This window comes from Sodiomyces alkalinus (genome assembly GCF_003711515.1).
Source record: "Sodiomyces alkalinus F11 unplaced genomic scaffold SODALscaffold_2, whole genome shotgun sequence".
NCBI lineage: Eukaryota > Fungi > Ascomycota > Sordariomycetes > Glomerellales > Plectosphaerellaceae > Sodiomyces > Sodiomyces alkalinus.
The window spans coordinates 1107815-1129441 of record NW_021167080.1 but is presented as its reverse complement, the minus strand read 5'-3'; the positions used below and the strand labels follow the sequence as shown (position 1 = coordinate 1129441).

General features: G+C 54.0%; 12 protein-coding genes across 12 annotated transcripts in view; 4 read left to right on the top strand and 8 right to left on the bottom strand.

The window, feature by feature from the left end:
* SODALDRAFT_272464 (hypothetical protein) overlaps window positions 1–1225 on the bottom strand; it is a gene marked incomplete at both ends in the record, with an annotated part of 2186 nt that extends 961 nt beyond the window's left edge. Inside the window, 5 exons of the mRNA XM_028607836.1 lie at window positions 39–424; window positions 523–601; window positions 673–766; window positions 842–1056; window positions 1131–1225. Coding sequence (XP_028468011.1) covers window positions 39–424; window positions 523–601; window positions 673–766; window positions 842–1056; window positions 1131–1225 — 869 coding nt within the window. The remainder of the gene's footprint in view (window positions 1–38; window positions 425–522; window positions 602–672; window positions 767–841; window positions 1057–1130) is intronic.
* A 920-nt stretch (window positions 1226–2145) lies between these two features.
* Window positions 2146–3495, bottom strand: SODALDRAFT_348495 (hypothetical protein; the record flags this gene model as incomplete). The annotated part of the gene is made up of 1 exon (XM_028613373.1): window positions 2146–3495. One exon carries the CDS (start codon window positions 3493–3495, stop codon window positions 2146–2148), a length of 1350 nt encoding a protein of 449 aa, XP_028468010.1.
* Window positions 3496–4627: 1132 nt separating this feature from the next.
* On the top strand, window positions 4628–5286 carry SODALDRAFT_329878 (hypothetical protein). Its single transcript, XM_028611074.1, has one exon. It carries the CDS (start codon window positions 4689–4691, stop codon window positions 4860–4862), a length of 174 nt encoding a protein of 57 aa, XP_028468009.1. The 5' UTR covers window positions 4628–4688; the 3' UTR covers window positions 4863–5286.
* Window positions 5287–5608: 322 nt separating this feature from the next.
* Window positions 5609–6351, bottom strand: SODALDRAFT_329877 (hypothetical protein). The gene has a single exon (XM_028611073.1). It carries the CDS (start codon window positions 6184–6186, stop codon window positions 5803–5805), a length of 384 nt encoding a protein of 127 aa, XP_028468008.1. The 5' UTR covers window positions 6187–6351; the 3' UTR covers window positions 5609–5802.
* A 298-nt stretch (window positions 6352–6649) lies between these two features.
* Window positions 6650–7781, bottom strand: SODALDRAFT_273184 (general stress protein; the record flags this gene model as incomplete). The annotated part of the gene is made up of 4 exons (XM_028607883.1): window positions 6650–6986; window positions 7073–7438; window positions 7516–7635; window positions 7720–7781. 4 exons carry the CDS (start codon window positions 7779–7781, stop codon window positions 6650–6652), a joined length of 885 nt encoding a protein of 294 aa, XP_028468007.1.
* Window positions 7782–8948: 1167 nt separating this feature from the next.
* SODALDRAFT_348493 (L-lactate dehydrogenase) lies at window positions 8949–10431 on the bottom strand (the record flags this gene model as incomplete). The annotated part of the gene is made up of 2 exons (XM_028613372.1): window positions 9970–10431; window positions 8949–9893 (listed from the first exon to the last, which is right to left on the bottom strand). The coding sequence occupies exons 1-2, from the start codon at window positions 9973–9975 to the stop codon at window positions 8949–8951; spliced, it is 951 nt and encodes a 316-aa protein (XP_028468006.1). The 5' UTR covers window positions 9976–10431.
* A 1028-nt stretch (window positions 10432–11459) lies between these two features.
* Window positions 11460–12705, top strand: SODALDRAFT_338066 (glyceraldehyde-3-phosphate dehydrogenase; the record flags this gene model as incomplete). The annotated part of the gene is made up of 3 exons (XM_028612747.1): window positions 11460–11597; window positions 11688–12387; window positions 12515–12705. The coding sequence occupies 3 exons, from the start codon at window positions 11460–11462 to the stop codon at window positions 12703–12705; spliced, it is 1029 nt and encodes a 342-aa protein (XP_028468005.1).
* Window positions 12706–13295: 590 nt separating this feature from the next.
* Window positions 13296–15241, bottom strand: SODALDRAFT_329873 (hypothetical protein). The gene is made up of 4 exons (XM_028611072.1): window positions 14980–15241; window positions 14131–14838; window positions 13771–14023; window positions 13296–13611 (listed from the first exon to the last, which is right to left on the bottom strand). Exons 1-4 carry the CDS (start codon window positions 15145–15147, stop codon window positions 13340–13342), a joined length of 1401 nt encoding a protein of 466 aa, XP_028468004.1. The 5' UTR covers window positions 15148–15241; the 3' UTR covers window positions 13296–13339.
* Window positions 15242–15411: 170 nt separating this feature from the next.
* SODALDRAFT_90671 (hypothetical protein) lies at window positions 15412–15869 on the top strand. The gene has a single exon (XM_028615770.1). It carries the CDS (start codon window positions 15584–15586, stop codon window positions 15824–15826), a length of 243 nt encoding a protein of 80 aa, XP_028468003.1. The 5' UTR covers window positions 15412–15583; the 3' UTR covers window positions 15827–15869.
* Window positions 15870–15911: 42 nt separating this feature from the next.
* SODALDRAFT_270482 (hypothetical protein) lies at window positions 15912–19190 on the bottom strand (the record flags this gene model as incomplete). Its single annotated transcript, XM_028607718.1, has 3 exons — window positions 15912–17808; window positions 17950–18816; window positions 18916–19190. The coding sequence occupies 3 exons, from the start codon at window positions 19188–19190 to the stop codon at window positions 15912–15914; spliced, it is 3039 nt and encodes a 1012-aa protein (XP_028468002.1).
* A 232-nt stretch (window positions 19191–19422) lies between these two features.
* On the bottom strand, window positions 19423–20867 carry SODALDRAFT_90681 (hypothetical protein). Its single transcript, XM_028615771.1, has one exon. The coding sequence runs from the start codon at window positions 20674–20676 to the stop codon at window positions 19762–19764; it is 915 nt and encodes a 304-aa protein (XP_028468001.1). The 5' UTR covers window positions 20677–20867; the 3' UTR covers window positions 19423–19761.
* SODALDRAFT_329870 (hypothetical protein) lies at window positions 20480–21059 on the top strand. The gene has a single exon (XM_028611071.1). The coding sequence runs from the start codon at window positions 20776–20778 to the stop codon at window positions 21037–21039; it is 264 nt and encodes an 87-aa protein (XP_028468000.1). The 5' UTR covers window positions 20480–20775; the 3' UTR covers window positions 21040–21059.
* Window positions 21060–21627: the final 568 nt, after the last annotated feature.

Genomic DNA, 21627 nt, shown 5'->3' with positions numbered 1-21627 from the left:
GGGGGCAGGGTAAAAGCAAGAGGATTGGGGCCACCTACGCATTACCAAAAGCCCACGGATTGTTCGCAACGTACTCGGCACAAGTGGGCGCGAGCTTCGTGCAAGCGCCGTCCGAGCTCCAGACGCCAGCGGCATAGTCGCCGCAGAAATTGGTCTGCAGGATGAGGTTCATGTCGCGGAAGTACCGGCCTGGCTCACACGAATATGCCCCGAACAGCGCCATCGGACGACCCCACGAGTTCGGGTCGGGTCTCTTCTCGATGATGTCGCGTGGGACGGAATGTCTGGGCCAGTGCCAGATGCGAATGTCTTCGGGGGTCCAGTCCATGGCGTAGACGCCGCCTCCTACGGCGTTGAAGCCGTCGCCGTAGGTCGCTTTGTCGCTGTAAGTTGCAAAGTAGCTGCAGCCGGTCGCGTTGTAGGCCTGTTGTGAAGGACTACATGTGAGCATACGGTCATTCTCAAGTGGTATGGAGAGAATAGGGGTTCACTGCGGGTAGAGGGTGAAGAATAACAACTTACCCCACTGGCGCAGTTATAGGAGATGGGATCTCCTGTAACCATGTTCTTCACGTCCTGGGGGAGCATGCAGCCGGGGGCCCTGAAAAGGACGGGTTAGAATGGGTCTTGTCACGAAAAGGGGGAAGAGAAGGGAAATGGTGAGCTACTCACGTATGTGCCGTCAGGAGGTTCCTCGTCGCCGTGTTGACTCCTTCGATAATGTCGACTTCACCATTGGCCGGCCAGTCAGGGCCATACAACCAAACTACGGTAAAGGGTTCAAGTCAGCATTGGAAAGATGGTGAGAATGTTCAGGACTTGGGTGAAATGGTATACTTACAAGCTGGCCATAGACCGCAATCCGACGGTGGCATGTGAGAGAAGTCGCCGATGAAAAGGCCGCCATTATAAGCCTGCTTGCTCTCAAGCCGCACGCTGGGCCGGCCACCATCGAGGGGGTAGGTATTGGTGCTGTCCACTCTTATAGTGACAACTTGTGTGTCTGGGTCTACTGAATACAGGCCCTTGGCGAGCGCATCAGGTTCACTCTGGTACCTTTGATATAGGGGTCAGCACGGTGATCCTGGCTCTCAGTGTAAGTGCAATCAATGGACGAAGGCTTTGCTTACCTGACGAACCCACGAGATGGGTCTACGCCGTTGAACCAGTTGAATTGTGAGGCGAAGTTATCGCCGCAATATGACTGTGAGAGACTATACGCCATGATAATGATGTGAATAATGGGCGAGTCTTATGAGATGACAATGGCGCTGGCATTACCCAAAAATCCGGGTAGCAGATAGAGACCATCTATGATATGGATAAAGCTCAAGGCTAGCGATGGGATGGATGGCAGTAGAGGGGGGGACAAGAAGGCCTCACTTTACTTATATAACTTCTTTTGCCACAGCGTCGCGGTCACGAACTTCGTAGCGTCCAGGCTCTTGGTGGTGATCCTCTACCGCGAGTCAGGGGTTGTCGCGTGCCTCCCCATAACTTCCCCATAAGGAGCCCACGCTTAGTGACAAGCTCCCGACCCTTCCCCGTCTTCGTCACATTCTCGCGGGGGGTATCGCGTACCCCGCGGTCCCAACCGTCTCGTCGGGTTTAAAGCAAAAATGAGGGTCTCCTATTTTAGTGGAGAAAATAGGCATCGCGGGATTCTCGACTTTACGCGAAACGGACAGAATCGTGTCGAAAACCAAGGTAGAAGTGAAAACAGAAAGAAAGAAAAAAGCTGGTTCAAAGTCAAATTATAGAAATGGAATTCCAATGGCGGCTCGGCCGAGTTGTCTATTAGTTTTCGCATGCTCGTTTTTGGTTCAAGGGGGGAAAAGGGGCGGGTATGTTGAAAAGTGAGACAACATTAAAAAGTGAGACATACCAAAAAACCCCAACACCTAATACCGTCAACGCCAATCCACGTGCCATGCCACGCTCAGTCCCACATGCTCTCTTCCATCCCTTCTTGTACACCAGTACACCCCAAAATAAAGCGTAAAAAAGGGAAAAAGAAAAGAAAAAAAAGGAAAAGAAAAAATATATATACATACAAAAAGGCTCTCTAAATACTTCCGCGGCATGCAGAATCAATTGTTAAGCTCGTCGTCCCATAATATACCGAATGCCTCGTTCCTAGCTCTTTTACACCATGATGCGGCGGAGACCTTCGGTGCCTCCCAAGACGCGTCTGCCAGTGACGGCGCACCGGCCCATCCCACTCTCCCACTTGCCCTCCTTATCCATCATGAAAGCCTCCTGCTTCGGATGCGTCCCCTCCAACCACCGGTGGATGCACGAGTAGCAGTAGACGGTGCCGGTCTGGCACGCCGTCGGGGTGACGATGTCGCCGGCGCATATGGGACACAGTTTCGTATCCTCCGGGGCAGAGACAGTGAGGATCGGGAGCAGGGATGAAGTAGCCATGGGCGCGGTTTCGGCATCGGTCAAAAGACCTTCCTTGCTTTCGTCTCCCTCGGCGTCGGTGGCCGCCTGTTCGCCCTTTTTCTCGCCAGCAGCAGACGCGCCGCCGGAGCCACCCTCCTCCTCCTCCTCCTTCTTCTTCTTCTTCCTCTCCAACCCCGTGACGATGGGCGGCGGTAAATCGATGGCATCGGCCGCCTTCCGAGAGAGCTGCTTGGCAAAGTCGGACGCGTGCCACCACTCGAGGAACTTGAGCGCGAAGATGCTCAGCGGTAGCAGCATCGAAAGGCTGGACAGCATGCGCGGGCCCAGCTCCTTCGGGGAGAGGAGGGAGCGGAAGCCCGGGGCGGCGGCGGGTCCCTTGCGACCACCGGACTTGGCCGTGAGGGCTTCGATGGCGCGGTAATCCTCGGCCGTCATGCGTCGCACCCTCGTGCCAATGAGCCACAGGAAAGGGTCGTGGGACTTGGCGTTGTCGAAGAGGTAGGCGAGGTTGAAAGCCAGCAGGGCGAAGTAGTAGCCGGCATTGACGCTGGGGTATATCTTGGTGAGGAAGCAGCGGTAGTAGTGGAGCAGGCGCTGCTTGACGGTCGGGTTGTCGGGCATGCGGGTGTAGGCGGCGCCGAGGAGGGCGCGGGGGGCGTTCACCTCGTAGCCCTCGTCTAGTTTCCGCTTCAGGTAGGGGAGGACCACCATGACGGCCAGGTTCTTCCACACGTCGCGCGACCGCAGGCGCAGTGCGTCGCGGACGATGGCGGGCGCATGGGTCGACGCTCGCGGGATCTCGGCGTGGAGCGCCTTTTCGCGTTTGAGGCCGTAGAAGTTTTCCGTGAAGGAGCCGCCGCGGGTTCGGAGGTAGTGGCGCTCCACCAGGAGCATGAGGAGGGCGTAGAGCTCATCGAACGAGTTGAGGACCCGGAGGAGGTAGCGGGGGTAGCGCTGGGTGGCGATGGTAAGAAGATATCGGATGGTCGGGGGGAGGAGGGAGTTGAGCTGTTGTTCGGAAAGAAGCTCAAAGAGGGAGGGCTTCTGGTCGTCGATGGAGCCCCGTAGGGCGGTTACGAACTCCATCTTGAGCTGTCAAGCGTTCTTGTTGCGGCGGGCCGCAGTGGACTGGGACCTGGAGACCTGGGCACTTACTCGTGCCGGCGAGGGTCATTCATTGGCCGATTGAAAATAAAGAACGAAAAAGACGGTATCGACGACAATTATGATGGTATCATTTGGGGCGATTGGGGTGTCGAGAAGAGCGGGAAAGTTGGGTATTTCGGTGGAACGTTGGTGGTGGACTGGTGGACTGGTGGACTTCGATGGATGTTTTTGGCGATGCAGACGCCGCCCACAAGCTCAAGACCCCCATGGCCGTTTTCCGATTTTTACCGAGGTCCGTGGCAAGCCTTAGTCAGGTTCGGGCGTTATGTCTCGTGGTCCCTTGATTACGTACATAACAGTGCTGCGGATAATTATGGAGAAGGTCCCATAAAATCGGTCCAGCCGATTCCCACACGCTTTTCCGTCTCACACGTCCATCATCCACGAAGTTCTTCGAGGAACTCTTCCAACAGCAACAGAAATCCGGGGAAGCCGCCCGGTTTTCGATGTTCGGACACAACGCGGACACATTAGCACACATTAGTCGAACTCTATTTCTCGCCAAAACTCCAGCGATTGGCCCTCGGATTGTTGTTACGAAGCAAACACCAGACGAAGTTCAGACGTTGACATGTATTTCCCCCCAAGACATGTCATTATTATGAACATCGTAAACCAACTGAACATCAACTTGATCCACACTCCTTTTCCTGTCGGAAAATCAACCATCCACCCTAGACGAGTCAACCCCACCCACTTTCCGGCCTCGTCGCAGTCAGACGCCAACCCGTCGGGGATGGTCACATGAAACTCGGCGCGACATGACTTAGTTCGAAAGCTTCTCGACTTCTCGAGGTCCGGTGACCATATCACCGGTGTGGCGGGGTTGTTACTAACTGCCCCAGTGGGATTCTCTCGTGGGCCAGTCACCCCATGCAATAAGGGGTTCTCCAACCACCGTGTTCGTCGCGAAGTCGATGACAGACACTTTTTTTTTCTTTTTTTCTTTTTTTTTAAAAAAAAAATCAACCATGTAAGTCGAGGCGCTGCAGCAGGCCAAGCTTTTCTTTTCTTCCTTTTTTGTAATTTTTTTTTTTTTTTATTTTTGGGTGGGAGGGGGGAGGAGGCCGTTGAAAGGGAAGCAAATGAAAACTCACCGAGTAGCCGGGTCGATGTCCGGCGACAAGATCGATCTTGATGTCTATCACGTCACCAGCCGACAGGACATGGACATGGACATTGTCCGAGTTATCCTCGAATTGGTACCCCCGGCAGAGATATGCGTTGCAGTTATAATCGTCATCGGCCCATTGCATTGCATTCTCGACAGGCCCCGTGATGTCTAGAAGAAACGAGAAGGGGGGAAAAGAAAATCAAAAAAATGAGCCATCTTGCCCCAGCCACACGGTCGACGGTTGAGGGTCTTGCCATATGTACTCACCGCGCTCTAGTCGTTCGGTGACGGTATAAGCTGTCTTGTACACACCCTGCGAGCCCTTGGGTTCGTCATAACTGCATGACCCCAGGCTCCACTGACTACCGCCCCGAGCAAAACGAGCTTCTGGAACATCTTGATGGAAAAACGAAGATGGGTTGATTTGATTTGTCGAAAAGGAATCTAATACAAGAATGTGCCGAAGTCTCCTTAGTTGCGACTCGGTGGGGGGACGAGCCCCTGCGAGACTTCGGCTTCCTATGACAAAGCTTCTCGACTGATGGTCTTGGGCAAGGTGCCGATGGAATAGTCTTCAGAACAGATTAACGCGCCGGTATGAATAACTCTATCTTATGTTTGATATTCTGGACTCGTCAAGTCTTCAAGATGATCTCAAAGGTATACGCGATTCCAGACATATATGTAGCAAAAAGCAGAGTCCAGCGGAAGCTTCATTCCGCTGTTTCTCCTCCCGCGCGGACTGGAGCACTTCTCCAGCTGAGCTTTGTTTCTCCACAAATGAAAAAGCTTCGTCAGTCCCTGCTTCACAAGGAGGTGATCAACATCTCAACCATGGTAACCTGCCATTGTCGGCATGGCCAGTGTCGCATTATCCGGGGCGGGGTGGAGGCGCGGTGGAAATATCTGCGGATGATGAGTAGGTAACACGTGTAAATTACCAGGTAGGGTCTTATTTTCAATCTATCCATATTCGGAGTGACAGCCCCGCGGGAGATCTACATGCGTCGTCTCCAGTCCCAAGTTTCTCCGTCTTCTGGCATCCGGCATGCCTACACCTAGAGCATCAGATATCCCGGTGCGTTCGCCCCCGGTACCCCATTTACAGCTCTTCACAACCCATCACCGGTAGTTGCGTTCCTATACATCTTGTGGACATGCGTAATGGACCCATCCCCCCTTCGTTCAATGTCCCGCTCGACCCGTGTATCCGTGTTGGGGTTATCATAAACTCGGTGAATATGTTCACTCCCATCGTTCCTCTTGTCGACATCCTTGCTTTGGTAGGTCCCGGTGGAACTAAGCTGCTCTTCATGATGTCTCACGCCCGTCGAAGTCGGGTAGTCGATGTGCTCGGTGTAAGCGACCGACTCCGGGCAGTTGAACATCTCGCTTCCTCCGCCGCCGTAATTACTTGAATCGATGCTTGCGGAGCCGTGTGTTGCCTTATTGGAGACGGCGCTCATATCGACCCGGTTCGTGTGTGCCTGGCTCATCGCGTCTTTCTTGTTGTAGGACTCGTTGTCGTTGCCGCCTGGCGCCTGCCATGTTGGGAATTTGTGATGAAGGGGGTGAAGAAAGCCAAGTTACCCATATGATCTGCCATAAAGGGTTGGGGTCAAGTATACCTGAAGGTGAATGTAGCTTTTAGCTCTGGACGCGGCACTCATAATGGGACGGCCTAATATGTCCGTTGTTACGCAAACGATATCAGCATTAGGTCACCGGTGGGGTAACGATCGCGATGTGATTTGGAGTAGTATCCGGCTTGCTACTCTCATTTCCAGTTCCGTCTGGGAGTTCCAAGCTACGGAAATACACGCAGGGAGTCATCATTTCAGAGTTGCTTCCTACCTGGTAGTTAATATCAGTCTTGACCAATACATCCCATTAGTTAGCTATGTTTGGCAGCTGGATAAACATTGCTTAATTCACCCTCTCTCCGTCCCTGCATCGCGTTTAGTCTCCCAGCGGATAGGCATGAAGAACCTGTCCGTAGTACAGCGTCGAGTCCTTGCTGGCAAGGAAGACGTAGCTGGGTGCGATCTCGCTCGGCTGACCAACACGGCCGAGCTGCGATTGCTCGCCGAATCCCTCCATCTGCTCCGCAGGCCGGGATGCCGGCTGGAGCGGAGTGTGGACGGGACCCGGGGCGACGGCGTTGACCCTGATACCCTTGGATACCAACTGCTTGGCGAGCGATCGGGTGAAGGATGTGATGGCGCCCTTGGTGGCAGCGTAGTCTACCATGGTAGCCGTGCCCCGGAAAGCCACTGTGGACGTGGTATTGATGATACTGCAAAACGGATAGAAGTCGATCAGCACAAAGGGAGTTTCTCTTCGAAGCGTCATGTCCTGAATGAAAGCAAGGTGTGGACTCACGAGCCGCCTCTCTCCATGTGGTGGAGCGCATGTTTTGTAATGGCAAACATCTGCAGGATGTTGCTACGGAAGGTGCTCTCAACATTGGCGAGATCGATCTCCTTGAAATCAGGGCACATAATCTGCTTGCCGGCATTGTTGACGAGAACGTGGATCTTTCCAAAGGTTTCAACATGCTTCTGGACGGCCTTATGACATGTCTCATTGTCCATGAGGTCGCCGGAGATGAGTAGGCACTTGCGGCCTTCGTTCTCCACCATCTTCTTGGTCTCTTCGGCGTCTTCTTGTTCCTCCGGGAGGTAGACGATGCTCACATCTGCGCCCTCGCGGGCAAACAAGACAGCGACAGACCGTCCAATTCCAGAGCTGTGAGGGGCGGGGGAAAGGACGAAGTATTAGAGACTCAGGTCTGGTACGAGTACCGGGGTGCACATTGAACTTACTCTCCGCCGGTGATAAGCGCCTTGGATCCTTCCAGCTTGCCAGCGGCTCGATATTCATGGAGCTGGTCCTTGCCTTCGAGTTTGCTGGGTTCGCTCTTGGGCTGCATGGCTTGCTCCGACCTAATGATCGCAGAGTTAGTTCATTGAACAAGGAGACCATGGTCCTAAACCTCGTGGCGTGATGAACTAGAGAGAGGAGCTTACCCGGGCAGATTCTGGGCCTGCTTCTCCGAGACGGGCTTGAACTGACCACTTTCCGCGGACATTTTGGCTGTTACGTGGAACGGGGCTACAAACTTGGTTCGTGATGTGTTGGCTAATGATCGAATGGAAGTTGGTTGAAGTGTTAGTCGGCGAGCTGCAATTCGGGTGAGCATTAAAATCGATTTCAACCTTGAGTGGAGATATGAAAAAGAAAAGAATTCGGTGTCGTTGGCCTTTCCATTAGATGCGTTCCTTGCCTTATACATAACACGGATTGCCCCTACCCTACCTTGCACTACATACATCGTACCTTCTTCCGTCATCTCTCGAAGCAGATGTTAGTGGAGGTCGATGATCCATCATTGTCGAATAGAGACTGGCTGGTAGGTATGCCCGTGTGAAAGGCGAGACCATGAATGGCATCATCGACATCATCATTTGTTTGAGAAAAGCAAGACCAATCAGTGGATAGGGCAGCACGATGACAGGTGATGATATCATCACGTCCGAACGTTCTTACTTCGTACATACGGAGTCGTTAGTACCTGGATGGATTTCTCCTCTCTTAAGATTTTCGGACCAGATATTTCATCAGCAAAAAAGCAGCATAACGGAACATGGAAGGACAGCTGACAGCCCCTGAAAATCCGGACACCGACGTTCGGCATAAATCTTCCGGCGGTACCGCAGTGTGTTCTTCGAGCCAATGTGATAGAAAATCTGACATGATATGTTCTTCACTTCATTTCGGCGTGATATTAGCATTTGGATAGCAGGGCCTTTTGACCATGTTGGCTGGAGACACGACGGGTATTTGTTGAGGTGATACAACAGGTTGATGGCTGGGCTTCGTCGAAGTCAACGACTACGTCACCGAAATTGCTGTCGGACCGGCTAGAAGAAAGTCCCTCCCCTCGCCGGAACCGGAATAACTATCTACCGACAGAGTCCGAACAATTGCGCAGTAATTACTCCGAAGCATGTCCCCCTGTAATCATTTATTCCACATCAATTTGACCCCCTTCAATAAAAACAAGGATAATCGAGAGTCTCATCTGCAACAATTATATCCAACAATGGCCGGCGGTAGCTCCGCGCCTCGGGCAGAACTGACGAACAGAGGTCTTATGAAGTACCTTATATTGGCGACGTGTTAAGGTGGAGAGTTGCATCCGAGAGCTTTACAGACCACCAACGAGTGGTGTCTGCCCTTTATCCGCCGCCTTGATTCATGACTGAAGGGAATCGATGATGCCCTTCAGTTTCTGCGCAGATTCTCCGAGACCCTTCTGTTCCTCCTCATTCAGAAGCAGAGGCACGGCGTCGCGACATCCGTCACGGTTCACCTTCCGGGGAACGCTGAGGGCGACGTCGTCGACGCCGGCGTACGACCCGACACACGAGACGGGCAGCAGGGTATTCTCGTTCCGCACGATAGCCTGCACAATACGCAACAATTCCGCGGCGATGCCGTACCCCGTTGCGCCCTTGAGCCCTATGATGCGCCCGGCCGCCTGCTTCGTCTCTTCGAAGCAGCGCTCCATGGCCTCGTCGCCAAAGTCCAGGTCGGCCTGCCTGCAGTAGTCGCGGATATGCATACCGGACACGGTGGCGAGGGACCAGACGGGGATCTCCGCGTCGCCGTGCTCGCCGATAATGATGGCATGGATACTCGCGGCGTCGATCTGGAGACGTCGTCCCAGCTCGGACGCGAAGCGGGCCGAGTCGAGCGAAGTGCCGGAGCCGACGACCCTGTGGGGCGGGAAGCCGGAGAACGTGACGGCGGCGTGGGTGAGCACGTCGACCGGGTTGGCGGAGACGACGAGGACGGCTTCGCTCGAGGCGTGGCGGGCGACGCGGGGCACGATCTCCCTGAAGATGTTGTAGTTGGTCTCGGCGAGCTGGGTCCGCGTCTGGCCCGGTTTCTGGTTCGCGCCGGCTGTGAGGATGATGACGGTCGCGCCGGCGCAGTCTTCGTACTGCCCGCTCCAGACCCGGGTTTGATGTGAGAAGGGCGCCGCGTGGGCTAGGTCCATGGCTTCACCTCGGGCGCGGTCCTCGTCTATGTCGACGAGGACGATCTCGGCGGCCGCACGGCTTAGGAGCAGCGCGTAGACCGTCGTTGCCCCCACATACCCCGCGCCTATAATGGCGACTTTAACGGGCTGCTGTGTCTGGTGGTTTCCATTAGCCAGGGAGTTCTTCGAAGGGTCGATTCGTGCTGTCTCTCGTCTCTGCCGAGGAACTCACCGCCATGTTTTGATCGCACGTTGTGATTGATGTGGAGGGAGATGTTCTCGGACGTCCAGTTTCTGGTCTCTCCCACTCAAGATCAGTCTTGCGTCTGAATAAAAATGAGACGGGACTTTTGCAAAAAGCATTCAATTTCGGTCGAGGTCTTAAAGCTCTATCCTCAGAATATCGAATGAATTATATTGGGGTCGTGTCGGGATTGAGCAATGTAAGAATAAAGATTGAACCAGTCGGCTGTTAAAGAGGACTGAATGGCCGGGCCATGGATCGGGCTTCCACACTCATGGGTCCGTCCCGCCTTGATTCTCGCGTCCACGTCCACGTCATGGTGATGGGGGAACAACTCGGCGTTTCTGGAGCTCGGCATTGACCCTTTAAGTTTGCTCGGCTAGTCTTCCGCTTTTCGAATCCCCTAAAGGAACCAGAACCAGTTGTCAATCTCATTGAAATTGAGTGGGGTTTTGAATGGGTCCTTGACCAGTATCTGGGTAGTGGTATAAGAACATGACTTTCATTCCGTTCCTGGTCGGCCTCGGACCCGGCGTTTGGGTCGGACATCGGCCGTGCGGATCCATCTGTAAGTCCCGAGTCACCCGCGTCCTCTCCACTTTTCTCATCCTTACACTACTGCGAAGTCCGTATTTGGTACTTATAACTTATAATAAGCCTTAGACCGGCCTCGGTGACAGACGCTACGGTGCATGGCTCCAGAGTAAACCGCTTTGTCTATCCGTCTACCCTTCGCCGGAGGGTTGGTCGACCAAACAACTTGAGTCGCGGTCACCAATACTTGTCGTCTAACCGACACTGGGAATCGCTCTCATCTCGTCACGTAAGGCATTGATTGATGCAGATTTGATGTATTTCTCTCTTTCACAACGATGCACCACTAAGGTACTAAAGAGCAAGCCTGCCTCGAGTATCGACTGCGTGTTTCCCTCAGCTAACCGGTCCCCCTAGCACACTCTCCGCTAGGGTACCACCGAGGTTGTTCTATAAGGTATGTGCCTGGTAGGTAATACAGACCCCATGTACCCCTGAGCCCATTCCGTTGTGCGTACGACTTGTGTAGTGACTACCTTGGGAGAAAAAAAGGGGTTGAACGATGACGGGTATACGTGAAAAGAAAGGGGGCCGGCTTCCCTCAGTTGACGCAGAGCAACGTCACACTTCCACCCATCACCACAATCGCCATCATACATCTACGAGGGAACTCGGAGAACTTCTATGATCACACGTTTCTATAAGCATTTCGTGTAGCCCAGGAGGGGAGAATATGGAGCTGATATTATTGAGTTTGAGCGGGTTTGGTCGGCTCACCCAAGGAAATAGAGTATATAACGAGACACGAGCCCCAGAATGACTTGATATCAGCTGCGGCTGTTGCTTCAAGTCCACAAGGTTCCGTATATATATATATCATTTAGTCAAGAAGAAACAGCTCGATTTTCATCTCACAAGTGCGACCAGTATCAACCCATCCCACCATGAGCAACACGAGTCCCCTGAAGGTTGGAATTAACGGCTTTGGCCGAATTGGGCGCCTCGTCTTCCGCGTGGCAGTCGATCACCCAGAAATCGAAGTCGTCGCTGTGAACGATCCCTTCATCGATGCGAAATATGCCGTGGGTTTCCCGTCCCGTCCTCATTCAGAGTAAGGTAGTATAAGGTCTGATCATGCTGACAACTTCACCCCCCTTTGTCCGGTCGGGCAGGCTTACCTCCTGAATTACGATTCCACCCACGGCCGCTTCAAGGGCGACATCAAACCAGGAAAAGACGCCTCCAGCCTCGAAGTGAACGGGAAGAAAATAGACTTCTACCAAGACTCGTCGCCGGCCTCGATCCCGTGGGACAAGTCGGGCGCAAAGTACATCATCGAGGCGACCGGCGTCTTCAAGAGCGTCGACAAGGCGAAAGCCCACGTGCAGAAGAAGGACAGCGGCGGCCCGCAAAAGGTCGTCATCACCGCCCCCTCGCCCGACGCCCCGATGTACGTCGTCGGCGTCAACGAGAAGACCTACGACGGCGCCGACGTCGTCTCCAACGCCTCCTGCACCACCAACTGCCTCGCCCCGCTGGCCAAGGTCATCCACGACAAGTTCGGCATCTCCCAGGGCCTCATGACCACCATCCACTCCTACACGGCGACCCAGAAGACCGTCGACGGGCCTTCGGCCAGGGACTGGCGCGGCGGCCGCGGCGCCGCCCAGAATATCATCCCCAGCAGTACCGGGGCCGCCAAGGCCGTCGGGAAGGTCATTCCCGCTCTGGACGGGAAGCTGACCGGCATGGCCATGCGCGTGCCTACGCCTAATGTGTCGGTTGTCGACCTGACATGCTGCCTGGAGAAGCCTGCCTCGTATGACGATATCAAGAAGACCATCAAAGCTGCCTCTGAGGGGCCTATGAAGGGTACCTTCCCCCTTTTCTCCTTTTTCTTTTCTTTTCTTTTCTTTTCTTTTCTTTTCTTTTCTTTTCTTTTCTTTTCTTTTCTTTTCTTTTCTTTCCCCCCTTTTCCCCTGCTAACACTTCGCTGTAGGAGTCATCGGCTACACAGAGGACGCGGTGGTGTCGATGGACATGAATGGGCACGACATCCCCTGCGTCTTCGATGCCGGCGCCGGACTTTCACTCAACGACAAGTTTGTGAAGCTCATTGCTTGGTATGACAATGAATGGGCCTACAGCCGAACCGTCATCGAGCTGCTCTCTCACATTGCAAAGGCTTGAGAAGGAGAAAAGGAGAGAAGGAGGGGTCAAGGCGGGTGCGGAGGGAGGATGGTAATTTGAGAACTTTCAGGAATAGGAGTCCGAATAGCCTATAGGAGCCTTTGGGACGATACTATTTACTGGAACCAATACAGATTGCTTGTTTCATCCCTTTGCTGTCCAGATTCCGCACTCTATCAAAGCCCTGAATCGAGTATATATTACTTGGAGTCGAGTAGCATCGTAATCGGACATTGATCAATTTAGGAACCATTCGCCCATTACGCCTGTTTCCGTCGCTGAAAGAGCACCAACTCGTGGCCCACACATCCTTAACTCTGGCCTTGCCCGTTCCCCGGTCCCTGAGGCTGGTTATCACCAACTGGACCACCTTGGCCAAGGTTAAAAATCACAGTCATGTCCACACTTGGGTCGTTCAAGGCCTCGATTTCGTGCTCCATGGCCTCCCTTTCCTCTTCGTCATCGATCTCCTCGTCTTCGTCGTCCTCGCCCCACTCGCCGACGATGTAGTCCCCGTCATACTCCTCGTCACTGCCAAAGTCCGAATTAAAACTGTCGATGACGTGCAAAAAGTCTTCGACTAGCAACTCCTCGTCGTTCTCACTCTCGTTGTCTTTGGACGGCCGCGGGTCGTTCAGCTTCCAGAACGCCGTGGGACCCGCGGGGCCGTGCTGGTCATAGTTTCTGTGACGTCTACGTGTGAGGATAGCATGGAGATATAAGGAACGGATGAGGGGTTGGGGAGGAAGTTTGTGCACACATACACGTCAAACCAGTTGCCCAGGACCCCTCGGGCAGACTTAACTCCACCAACCTGGACGCTCTCGCTCCGCCAGCGTTCCTCGCCGTCGAAGATAGAGAAGGTGGTCCACCGGACATCGCCCTCCCGAGTCAGTCGACATGTTCCTATGTGAATAAATTAGCGTCGATGGACAAACAAAAAAGAAAACCTCTTGACGGTGTGACAGCAAAAAAGCACCAGGGGCAGGCGATGATTTTGTTTTTCTTTTGGAAAAAGAAAAAAAAGAAAAAAGAAAAAAAGGGGGGAGGAAAGGGGGGACCCACCTCGCAAGTCCGAATCGGCGTTGTTGTCCCAGGAGTTATGGAGGGACCGCGAGATGCCACGAAAGTGAACCACAGGGAGACCCTGGCCATCTTCTTCTCCAGGGGGCTCGATGGATGTGACGTGAAGTTTCATGAGGATGAGACGGGTGGCCTCGCCAGTCTCCAGAGCGGGACAAGGATAACCATCAGGGACACGCTGAGAGGCGAGAAAATTGAAGGCAAAGAAGTCGTTGTAGTCGATGAAACAGACAACCTAGCAATCCCAGTATTAGTGTATGAAGCGGTGCAGATAGGTAGGGAGTGAGTCCCCCAACCCCACCGAAAACCCGAAAAAAAAAAACAAGGAGGGGAATAGCTCACCCTCAACCACGTCCCAGAAATCCCATAAGGATCCTGCAAGTCCAAACCACTCAGCTTCCGCCCGGGCGTCGGAATCCAGCTACCAGCCCAAGACCCCGCAAAAGGAGAATCCCACATGCTGAGAAAAGCCGGTGAACTAGCCTGGACCTGGTTGATGTTACTCCCAAGCACCAGCATGATGGCCTCCATCTTCTCCCAGTCCACCCGGTCGGAGCCATCATCCATGAACGGGCCCCAGCGCGTGCGCACGGTGTACTCGCGCAGGTCGTACACCTTGGAGAGCGCAAAAGGATGCATCCGAGACCTGCGCGTGCGGCCCGAGTTGAGGAGGGGGCGCCCCCAGAGACAGTGCAGCTGCGCGCTCGCCTGCTGCACGGGGGTGTTGCATTCCGCGAAACTGAGAATGCTCGGCCCCCGCGAACGGCGGTAGAGGAAAGACCGGGTGAAGAAGGCGGTGCGGGCGTTTTCGTCTCGGAAGAGCCGGGCTAGCAGGCTCGCATTGCGCGAGGCGGAGTGCGTGGGCATGCGAGGGGCCGCGGGTCCTCCGGTGGGGGATGCGTGGCGAAGGAGCCTGGTGACGGCGTTGTGGACGAAGAGGAGCTCCCTCTCGTTGTCCGAGCGGTTAGGGCTGGGGGCAGCGCAGATGAGTTGTAGTCGGACAACATCGCGAAGCTCCTGCTCCCAGTCTATATCTCGTTCAGGTGCGTCCTGGTGCGTTCTGTTAGACAAGGCAAGCGTTCCAGGGATGCGGAACGACGGTGGGGGCGATGTAAGAAGAAGAAGAAGAAGAAGAAGGAAGGAGAAAAATATAGAAATAGAACTAGAGATAAAGGCATCCTGATGACATACCAGATTATACAAGTAGGCATCTTTCCATAGTTTACGATTGCTGCGGATATAGTCTCGCATGAAGCGACTGACGCGGGGCAACCGGCCCAGATCCCGCGGGTCGACCCATTGGAGAATATTATGGAGGATTTCTGCTGGTAGCAGAGTAAGACACGTCGTTTCAGACATGTTTACATTGACGGATGACTTGACGAAAGCGTTAGACGTCTGATGGAAGTGAGATGATTGTGATGATTGTGATGAGTGTTGGTCGATATCATCGGTCGGAGGTGAGTTGGGGAAATGGGAAATAGGGAAACACCTCCCGAGTAGAGTACGGTAGGTACGTTGGCAGGCCCCGCAGGATTATTAATCGAAGCGACCTCCACTTCCATCGGAGTCATCGGAGTTAATACTGTACTTTAGTACTTCGTAGATTTTCGCTCACTCACACCCCTTGGAATCCCGACTGCTGCCTTTTATTCGTCTCCTTCACAAATCGTGTTATTTCGTCAGATGCGATAGGGTATATACGAGAAATATAGTTACAAACCATGGCAGTACACAACAGACCGCCAAAAACTCATCACGGGGTCTGCATTCCGAATGCAGCCCCCTCGCTCTCATGTACATCCGTTCCTTCTCTCCTTCCCTCTCCCGCACCCGTCTTCTTCCTCTTTCCTCTCTTTCGCCTCATGGTCTTTCCCTTCACCCTCTCTCTCTCACCCTCTCTCTCTCTCTCTCTTTCACCCAGCCGCGCGAATCCCATATAATAATCGTCCATGCCTTGAATATCCCCGTCGTGGTGAGTCATGACGTTCAAAATTTAGAGAGAGAGCAGCCCCCCCCCCGGCAGTCGGCGCCCTGAGCTCTGTTCCCAATCCCTTTCTGTCTCTCCCGAATCACCAAGTAAAGCCAACTGGTCGCTGCTCTCATCCCTTAGGAGAAATGCTCTACACCGTTGCCCCGGCGTTGAGATGAATACAGTTGCTAATGAGGGTCGCTCCCTCGTGGAGGAGCTCCCAGCGCGTCGTCTCAAACCCGTCCTTCAGCACCATGAGCAACGCCGTGTTCGCGTTGATCCCTTTCTTGTTCTTAAGGTGCTCAGGAGTCTCCGCGCTGCCGTACTCGATCAGGTACTCGCGCATGAGCCGCAGCTTTTCGTGCTGTGTCGTCGGGACAGGCGCACCCGGACACGGCCCTTCGAGAGCGAACCCGTAGCACCAAACAACGAGCGCCGCAAAGTAGAGCACCCACGGCCTGTTGAGCAGCACGTCATCCCGTGCCATGTACGGGAGCTCATTGCTGTATCCATTCGAGCCCGGCGACCCTCCCTCGTCGTCCGGCATGAGCACCGAGCAGAGAAACCGGAGCGCGTACCACGTCGCATCCCGTGCCTTGGCTGACGGCGCCCACGAGTCCCGCATCCGTCTTTGCGCGCTGTTGAGGTCCTGCGGGCCGATGGCGCGTCCCAGCAACCGCTTCGCCCGGGCGAAAATTTGGCAGTCGACAATGTCGACGTGCATCGCCATGTGCGCAAGATGGTGGAGCACCGTCCGGCTCTCGAACACCACGTTCGCCTCGTTCTTTCTCGCCAGATCGAACCGGTACGGATCCGCAGAGCCCTCGCTCCGCTGTAGCGATTTGTCAAAGTCTTTCTTCCACGCATCGAAGGCCCGTGTCAGCGTCCCGCGCCACTTGTCGCGTCCGCCTAGTGCCTGTGACACGCCGCCTCCCAGCACGTTGACCTGGAGATCTCTCTGGTTCATGTGCCAGCTGACGCTCAGGAGTCCCGCCATGAGGATCGTCCGACCGAACGAGTTGGTCTGCACTTCCTGGTGGCTCAGCGTTCGCTTCAGGCCTTCTAGGAAAGAGACCGGCTTGACCCCGTTGGAATGCAGGTTCGACTCGAGCCTTGCCACTTCTTGTCCGCTCGTGGCTTTCCACAATGATTCGTCGCATGGCAGCGGTAGCCGCATCTCGTGCGTCACCATCACCGTCGAGTGGCCGAACATGGTCGCATGAATCGAGTCGATCACGAACGCCGCGAAAGCGCACCGGCGCGTGGCCTCGTTGGTAATCCAGTTGCTCCACCACTCGTCTGGCGTATGCGCGCTCGTGGACGTGGAGGATTGGCGGGATCCGTTCGTCTTATCGTCTCGCGGGTTGGGAGGCGTGTCTAATGCCGACTTTCCAATGAGCGACCTGCCGCGGCGCATTAGGGTAATAGTCGTGGCGTGGTGGATATGTGCGCGTTCGTGCAGCTCTCTAGTCGAATACATCTTCTCGTACAGCTCAAGAAGCAACAGTGTCTGGAATACCCAGAGTTTCGCCGGCGGCCGGAAGTTCACGTCCATGAAGATCTCCCACCTGATATGCCAAGCCAAGAAGTTGGAAAGCTGCGCACCGGCCTTCGTGATCTGCTGTCCGTGTGTCTTGTCCAAGCACGAGGCCCCGATCGTCATCATGGCTAGCAGAAGCAGATTCGGTGTTCGGTCGGGGGAGAAGGTCGGCTTGTGGAGAATCGGCACCTGGTCGCTGAAGTGCACCCAGTACGACCCAATGTATGCTTGCATCATCCTCTTGCTCAGCATATGATTGCTATCAGAGCGGTCTCCTTCCAATATGTTTTCTCGTTGTCGAAGCGCTGGTGCCTGGTCCGTGTCGTCGAACCTCTGGTTGATGAGATCGTAGATTTCTTGACTCTTTTCTTCTGAGATGGTCGCTTCCGGAAGATTTTGGTCGAGCAGGTTGGTGACCGCCATGACCTGGTGAGGGCCACTTGGGAAATATCCCATGGCGCTGCTATCAGTCCCAAGGTAAGGAACACTGTACTGGGTGGAGTAATCGCTATAACTTTGCACCGTTAGCCATGGCTCCAAGAAAATGAGAGGGCAAAAAAAAAACAGGAAAGTAATTCGCCGCCAGTGGTCCAAAGGACCCAAAAGCGAACAAAGGACATCCATCTTAGGACAGGGAATATAAACTTACTTGCTGCCGTACCCCGGAGGTAGCATCTGGCCAGGAATAGGTGACCCGTCCCCTTGCTGCGTATTAAACAGGTATGCCACAAAATCTTCGGGGATGGCAATATGAGGAGATTTGCTCAGAACGCCATCGCTGCCAAAGACAGGAATCGTGCCGGGCATGGACATCTGATCCAATAGCATCATCTCGCCGGACTGGTGCGGCGCCTGGTCGGTATATTCGGCAGGCGTCGAGGGGGCGTACTGCTGCCCGCTATCACGGTTCAGGTTTCCGGTGCTACTAGAGAACTCCGAAGGGGGTAGGTTGAACGGAGGGAAGTTCTGCTGGCTCACGAACGTCGACTGCGGAGTGGTATTGTGATGCTGATTCTGATAGGTGTGCTGGTTAGAAACTGGAGACATGTACGGTCCGCTTGTCTGGACCGTGGGACGGGACGGCCCAGAGGCGGATTGGGAACTTGAATGACTTTGCATATTTCCGTAGGTATTCTCGTGTTGCATGAACCCGTCCATGCCGTTCGAATGGGTCGTCATCGCTGCATATGGCGGAGGCGTATGGGCATGCTGTGTGTAGGGACTACCACCGGCGTCCTTCTGCTGATACTGCATGGGTGCAGGCCGAGCATTGTGGTAGCCTGTGCCGGGCCGGTTAGCCTCAGGAGATGCAGATCCCGGCGCTGCGAAAGGGGCGCGGTCGGTAGTAGGCGATGCATGGCTGACGGTGGAATCTTTGCGGCCGAGGATAGACCCCTTTGCGGTATGGCGATCTCTGTGGCGGTTGCACAGATCCAGACGAACAAAAGTGCGATTGCAATCTGGAAAGTCGCAAGAATAGATCTGCTTCGGGGTGTGGTTGAGTTGATGACGGTAGCTAGATTGATACAATGCCGTGTCAGATTGCACCTGTCCCTCCCTCGAACGACCCACTTGTCCTCGCTTTTGAGGTTATTTTTTGTGTCTCGACACTTACAGGTGCTCGGCACGGGAATAGCTCTTCCCGCAGCCCTCGTGAGGACATTCAAATTTCTTATCCAACCCTTTTCTGCTTCTTCTTCTTTTGCGCGAGGGTCCATCAGAGTGAGATGAGGCCCCCTTGGCATCTTCGCCGTTCGCGGCATCACCACGAGCGTCCAGGTCCTTGTCGTCCGATCGTTCGCGCCGCCTGCCTCTCTCTGTCCCGTCCTCTCTGGTTTCCCGTTTGATGACGCGTGGCGGACTACCTCTCGCTTCATGACCGGGAGCCATGTTGGACGAGCTGGCTGGGGAGACAGGCATGTCAGTCCTCATGTCGGCAGGGTGCGGCGCAAGTATTGTTGTCATGATTCGTGGCCAAATGAACAACCAGGACGAATGCTGGAAAGTAGTCGAGGCGTGCGAGCCACGTAGGCCTTGTCGAGAGGGAAGAATTGTTGGTTACGAATAAACTGGTTTGCGACAACGAAAGCCTGGGTAGGCACACTCTACGCCTGGCTATCGCGTGGTTCCCGGGGGGGGGAGGAAGGGGGAGGGCAGGTGCCGCAAGGTCTCGCGTCTGGGTCGCTTTCAGCTCCGCCAAAGGCCATGCCACGAATTGACGAAACGCCTCTATAACATGGCTAGCAGCAAGCAGGCAGGCTATGCGAACCGAAGCTGGATCGAGCAGAGCCAACAGTCGTCCTTTCTTCGTAGGCTCACGGGTAATGGGAACGGATGGAGGCGGACAGGTGAGGGACGGACGGGTTGAGTGGGCGGAAGCACAAAATGGGTGGGTGAAGAGGATCGTCGGCCGTTACAGCAGTGGGAGAAAAAAGAGTGGAAAGGGGATCTTTGAACTACACTAATTACTTTGGGGTTGAGGAGCGTTAGCGGGGAGTGCAACGGCTGTGGATTCGTTGGAATTAAGCCATGCCGCCTGTTGCGGGAAAATAAGCCAGAAGCTGAGTGGTGCATATGGAGAGGAACGGGGGGTGGGTTGAAATTGTGGACGCAGGTTAGAAGCTTGGAGTATGTGGACGTGGAGGCGGCAGGGAGGTGTGGACCGAGCGCTCGGACTCGAAATATTCAGTACTCCGTACAACGTACGTGTATGTAATAATAAAGGCTGATGAAGAACTGGGTTGGACTCTTGGTGGGACTGGGATTGGGGTGGGTGGATGGGACAAGATCTTTTGCTTGGCCGTCTCTCTCTCAAGACGGACGTGGAGACACCTGCACGAAGTAAGAAGCGAGCGAGCATAGGGTCTAGCCGCGAGGGGGGGCGAGCGGGGAAGGGGGCTCCTGATATGTACACTACAAAGTATCCATACTTTGTACGAATACGGGGTAGGTCGTTCAGGATAGTGCCTTTTTGCTTCGTTATGCTGGTGTGTCCGTTGCTGGCCATAGACAACGTATGTATCAGTACGGAAGGTGGGTATTCGTGTCCATCCCTCCCACCATGCAGAAGGTACACACTTGTGCATGTGGCTGTTTCGGGGGTTCCACACACTGTGCCCTCTCTGTCCTGCGCAATGTTCAACATGAGTAGGAAGAAGCTCGGGTCCGGAAGAAAGGGGGCCAGATTTAAGGGTAGTATAGATATTGTAGGAAACGTGACGAGAGAACAGAATTGGAAGGCGACACGGGCAGTACTAAGCAAGGACGTGCGGTATTGAGACAGACGGTTAATTCTTGTTCCCGAAGATTTTCTGCAACAACCTGGACTGTGCCAATCGAGGCGATGAATATACTGTATACTCTGTTCCGGTGTCATTGTACTCGGTACTCTGTAGGTCGACCCATTATTATTATCGTTTCTTTCTTTTTGCCTGAAAACAGCCTGGTCGTTCGTTGTCCGAAGGCTGGCGAGCCCATGGCTGGCGGAGAAAATTCCGGGGTGAGCTCATTTCGGCTCCACGAAGACCCAAAAAACTTGCTTCGTCATAGAGCTGCTGTAGCAAAGAGGCGCTCAGAGGAAGAAAAGAAAAAAAGGGGGGAGGAGGAAGCAGAGAGATCTCGAGTAGGTAAGATGTGTGGAGGTGAGAACGGTGAAGAGGGCGGAGGGGACACCGTAGATAGTTTGAACCTCGGGATTAAAACAAAACCGGTCGAAGACCAGCTTATGGACAAACAATAGAAAGAAACGACCTCGAAACTATACCTCGGCACGGATATTATAAATACGAGAGAGGAGAAGACAAGGCCAATGGTTTAAATATGAAAATCTCGATTGATAGATCTTGACGGTCGCGTGGGATGGCTCCCTTGCGTGCGTACACGGACCCGGTAGTCTGTGTAGGAGGGCGGAATGGCGGGGATTCGAACCACAGATCTGGAAGAAGTGATATCTGGGGTGGTCGAATCTAGACGGTTCGACCGTGTGTCCCACGATTTGCGACTCGGACCCAATGTAGAATTCTTCGGGTGATGTTTGGCGTTTTTACCGCATGCCGCAGGGGACACTGTAACAACTCGAAAAAGTCCCCATAAAATTAGTAGGTACACACCAGGGGCATTAAATAAGGGACTATGTTGTCACATAGACACGTGACCATGAAGGGGTCGCGCGCGGATAAATAGGTCTTCGGACCTTAGCCTTCGGGCATAGAAAGAAATAAGGGTAGATTATTAGGAAAGACTAGATAGAATCTAAATTAAAAGATATATATAATAGAGTCTATATTACCTAGAATTAAAGGTATAAAGACTTATATATATATATATA

Excerpts from the sequence above, each read along its gene's own strand:
- SODALDRAFT_90681 (XM_028615771.1), bottom strand. The coding sequence starts at position 20,676 with ATGACACCGGAACAGAGTATACAGTATATTCATCGCCTCGATTGGCAC.
- SODALDRAFT_329870 (XM_028611071.1), top strand. The coding sequence starts at position 20,776 with ATGGCTGGCGGAGAAAATTCCGGGGTGAGCTCATTTCGGCTCCACGAA.
- SODALDRAFT_329877 (XM_028611073.1), bottom strand. The coding sequence starts at position 6,186 with ATGAGCCAGGCACACACGAACCGGGTCGATATGAGCGCCGTCTCCAAT.
- SODALDRAFT_329873 (XM_028611072.1), bottom strand. The coding sequence starts at position 15,147 with ATGTCTGAAACGACGTGTCTTACTCTGCTACCAGCAGAAATCCTCCAT. Across the intron at positions 14,839-14,979 it reads ATGCCTACTTGTATAATCTG|GACGCACCTGAACGAGATAT; the intron begins GTATGTCATCAG and ends AGAACGCACCAG. Across the intron at positions 14,024-14,130 it reads TTTCTGGGACGTGGTTGAGG|GTTGTCTGTTTCATCGACTA; the intron begins GTGAGCTATTCC and ends TGGGATTGCTAG.
- SODALDRAFT_329878 (XM_028611074.1), top strand. The coding sequence starts at position 4,689 with ATGTCCGGCGACAAGATCGATCTTGATGTCTATCACGTCACCAGCCGA.
- SODALDRAFT_90671 (XM_028615770.1), top strand. The coding sequence starts at position 15,584 with ATGTACATCCGTTCCTTCTCTCCTTCCCTCTCCCGCACCCGTCTTCTT.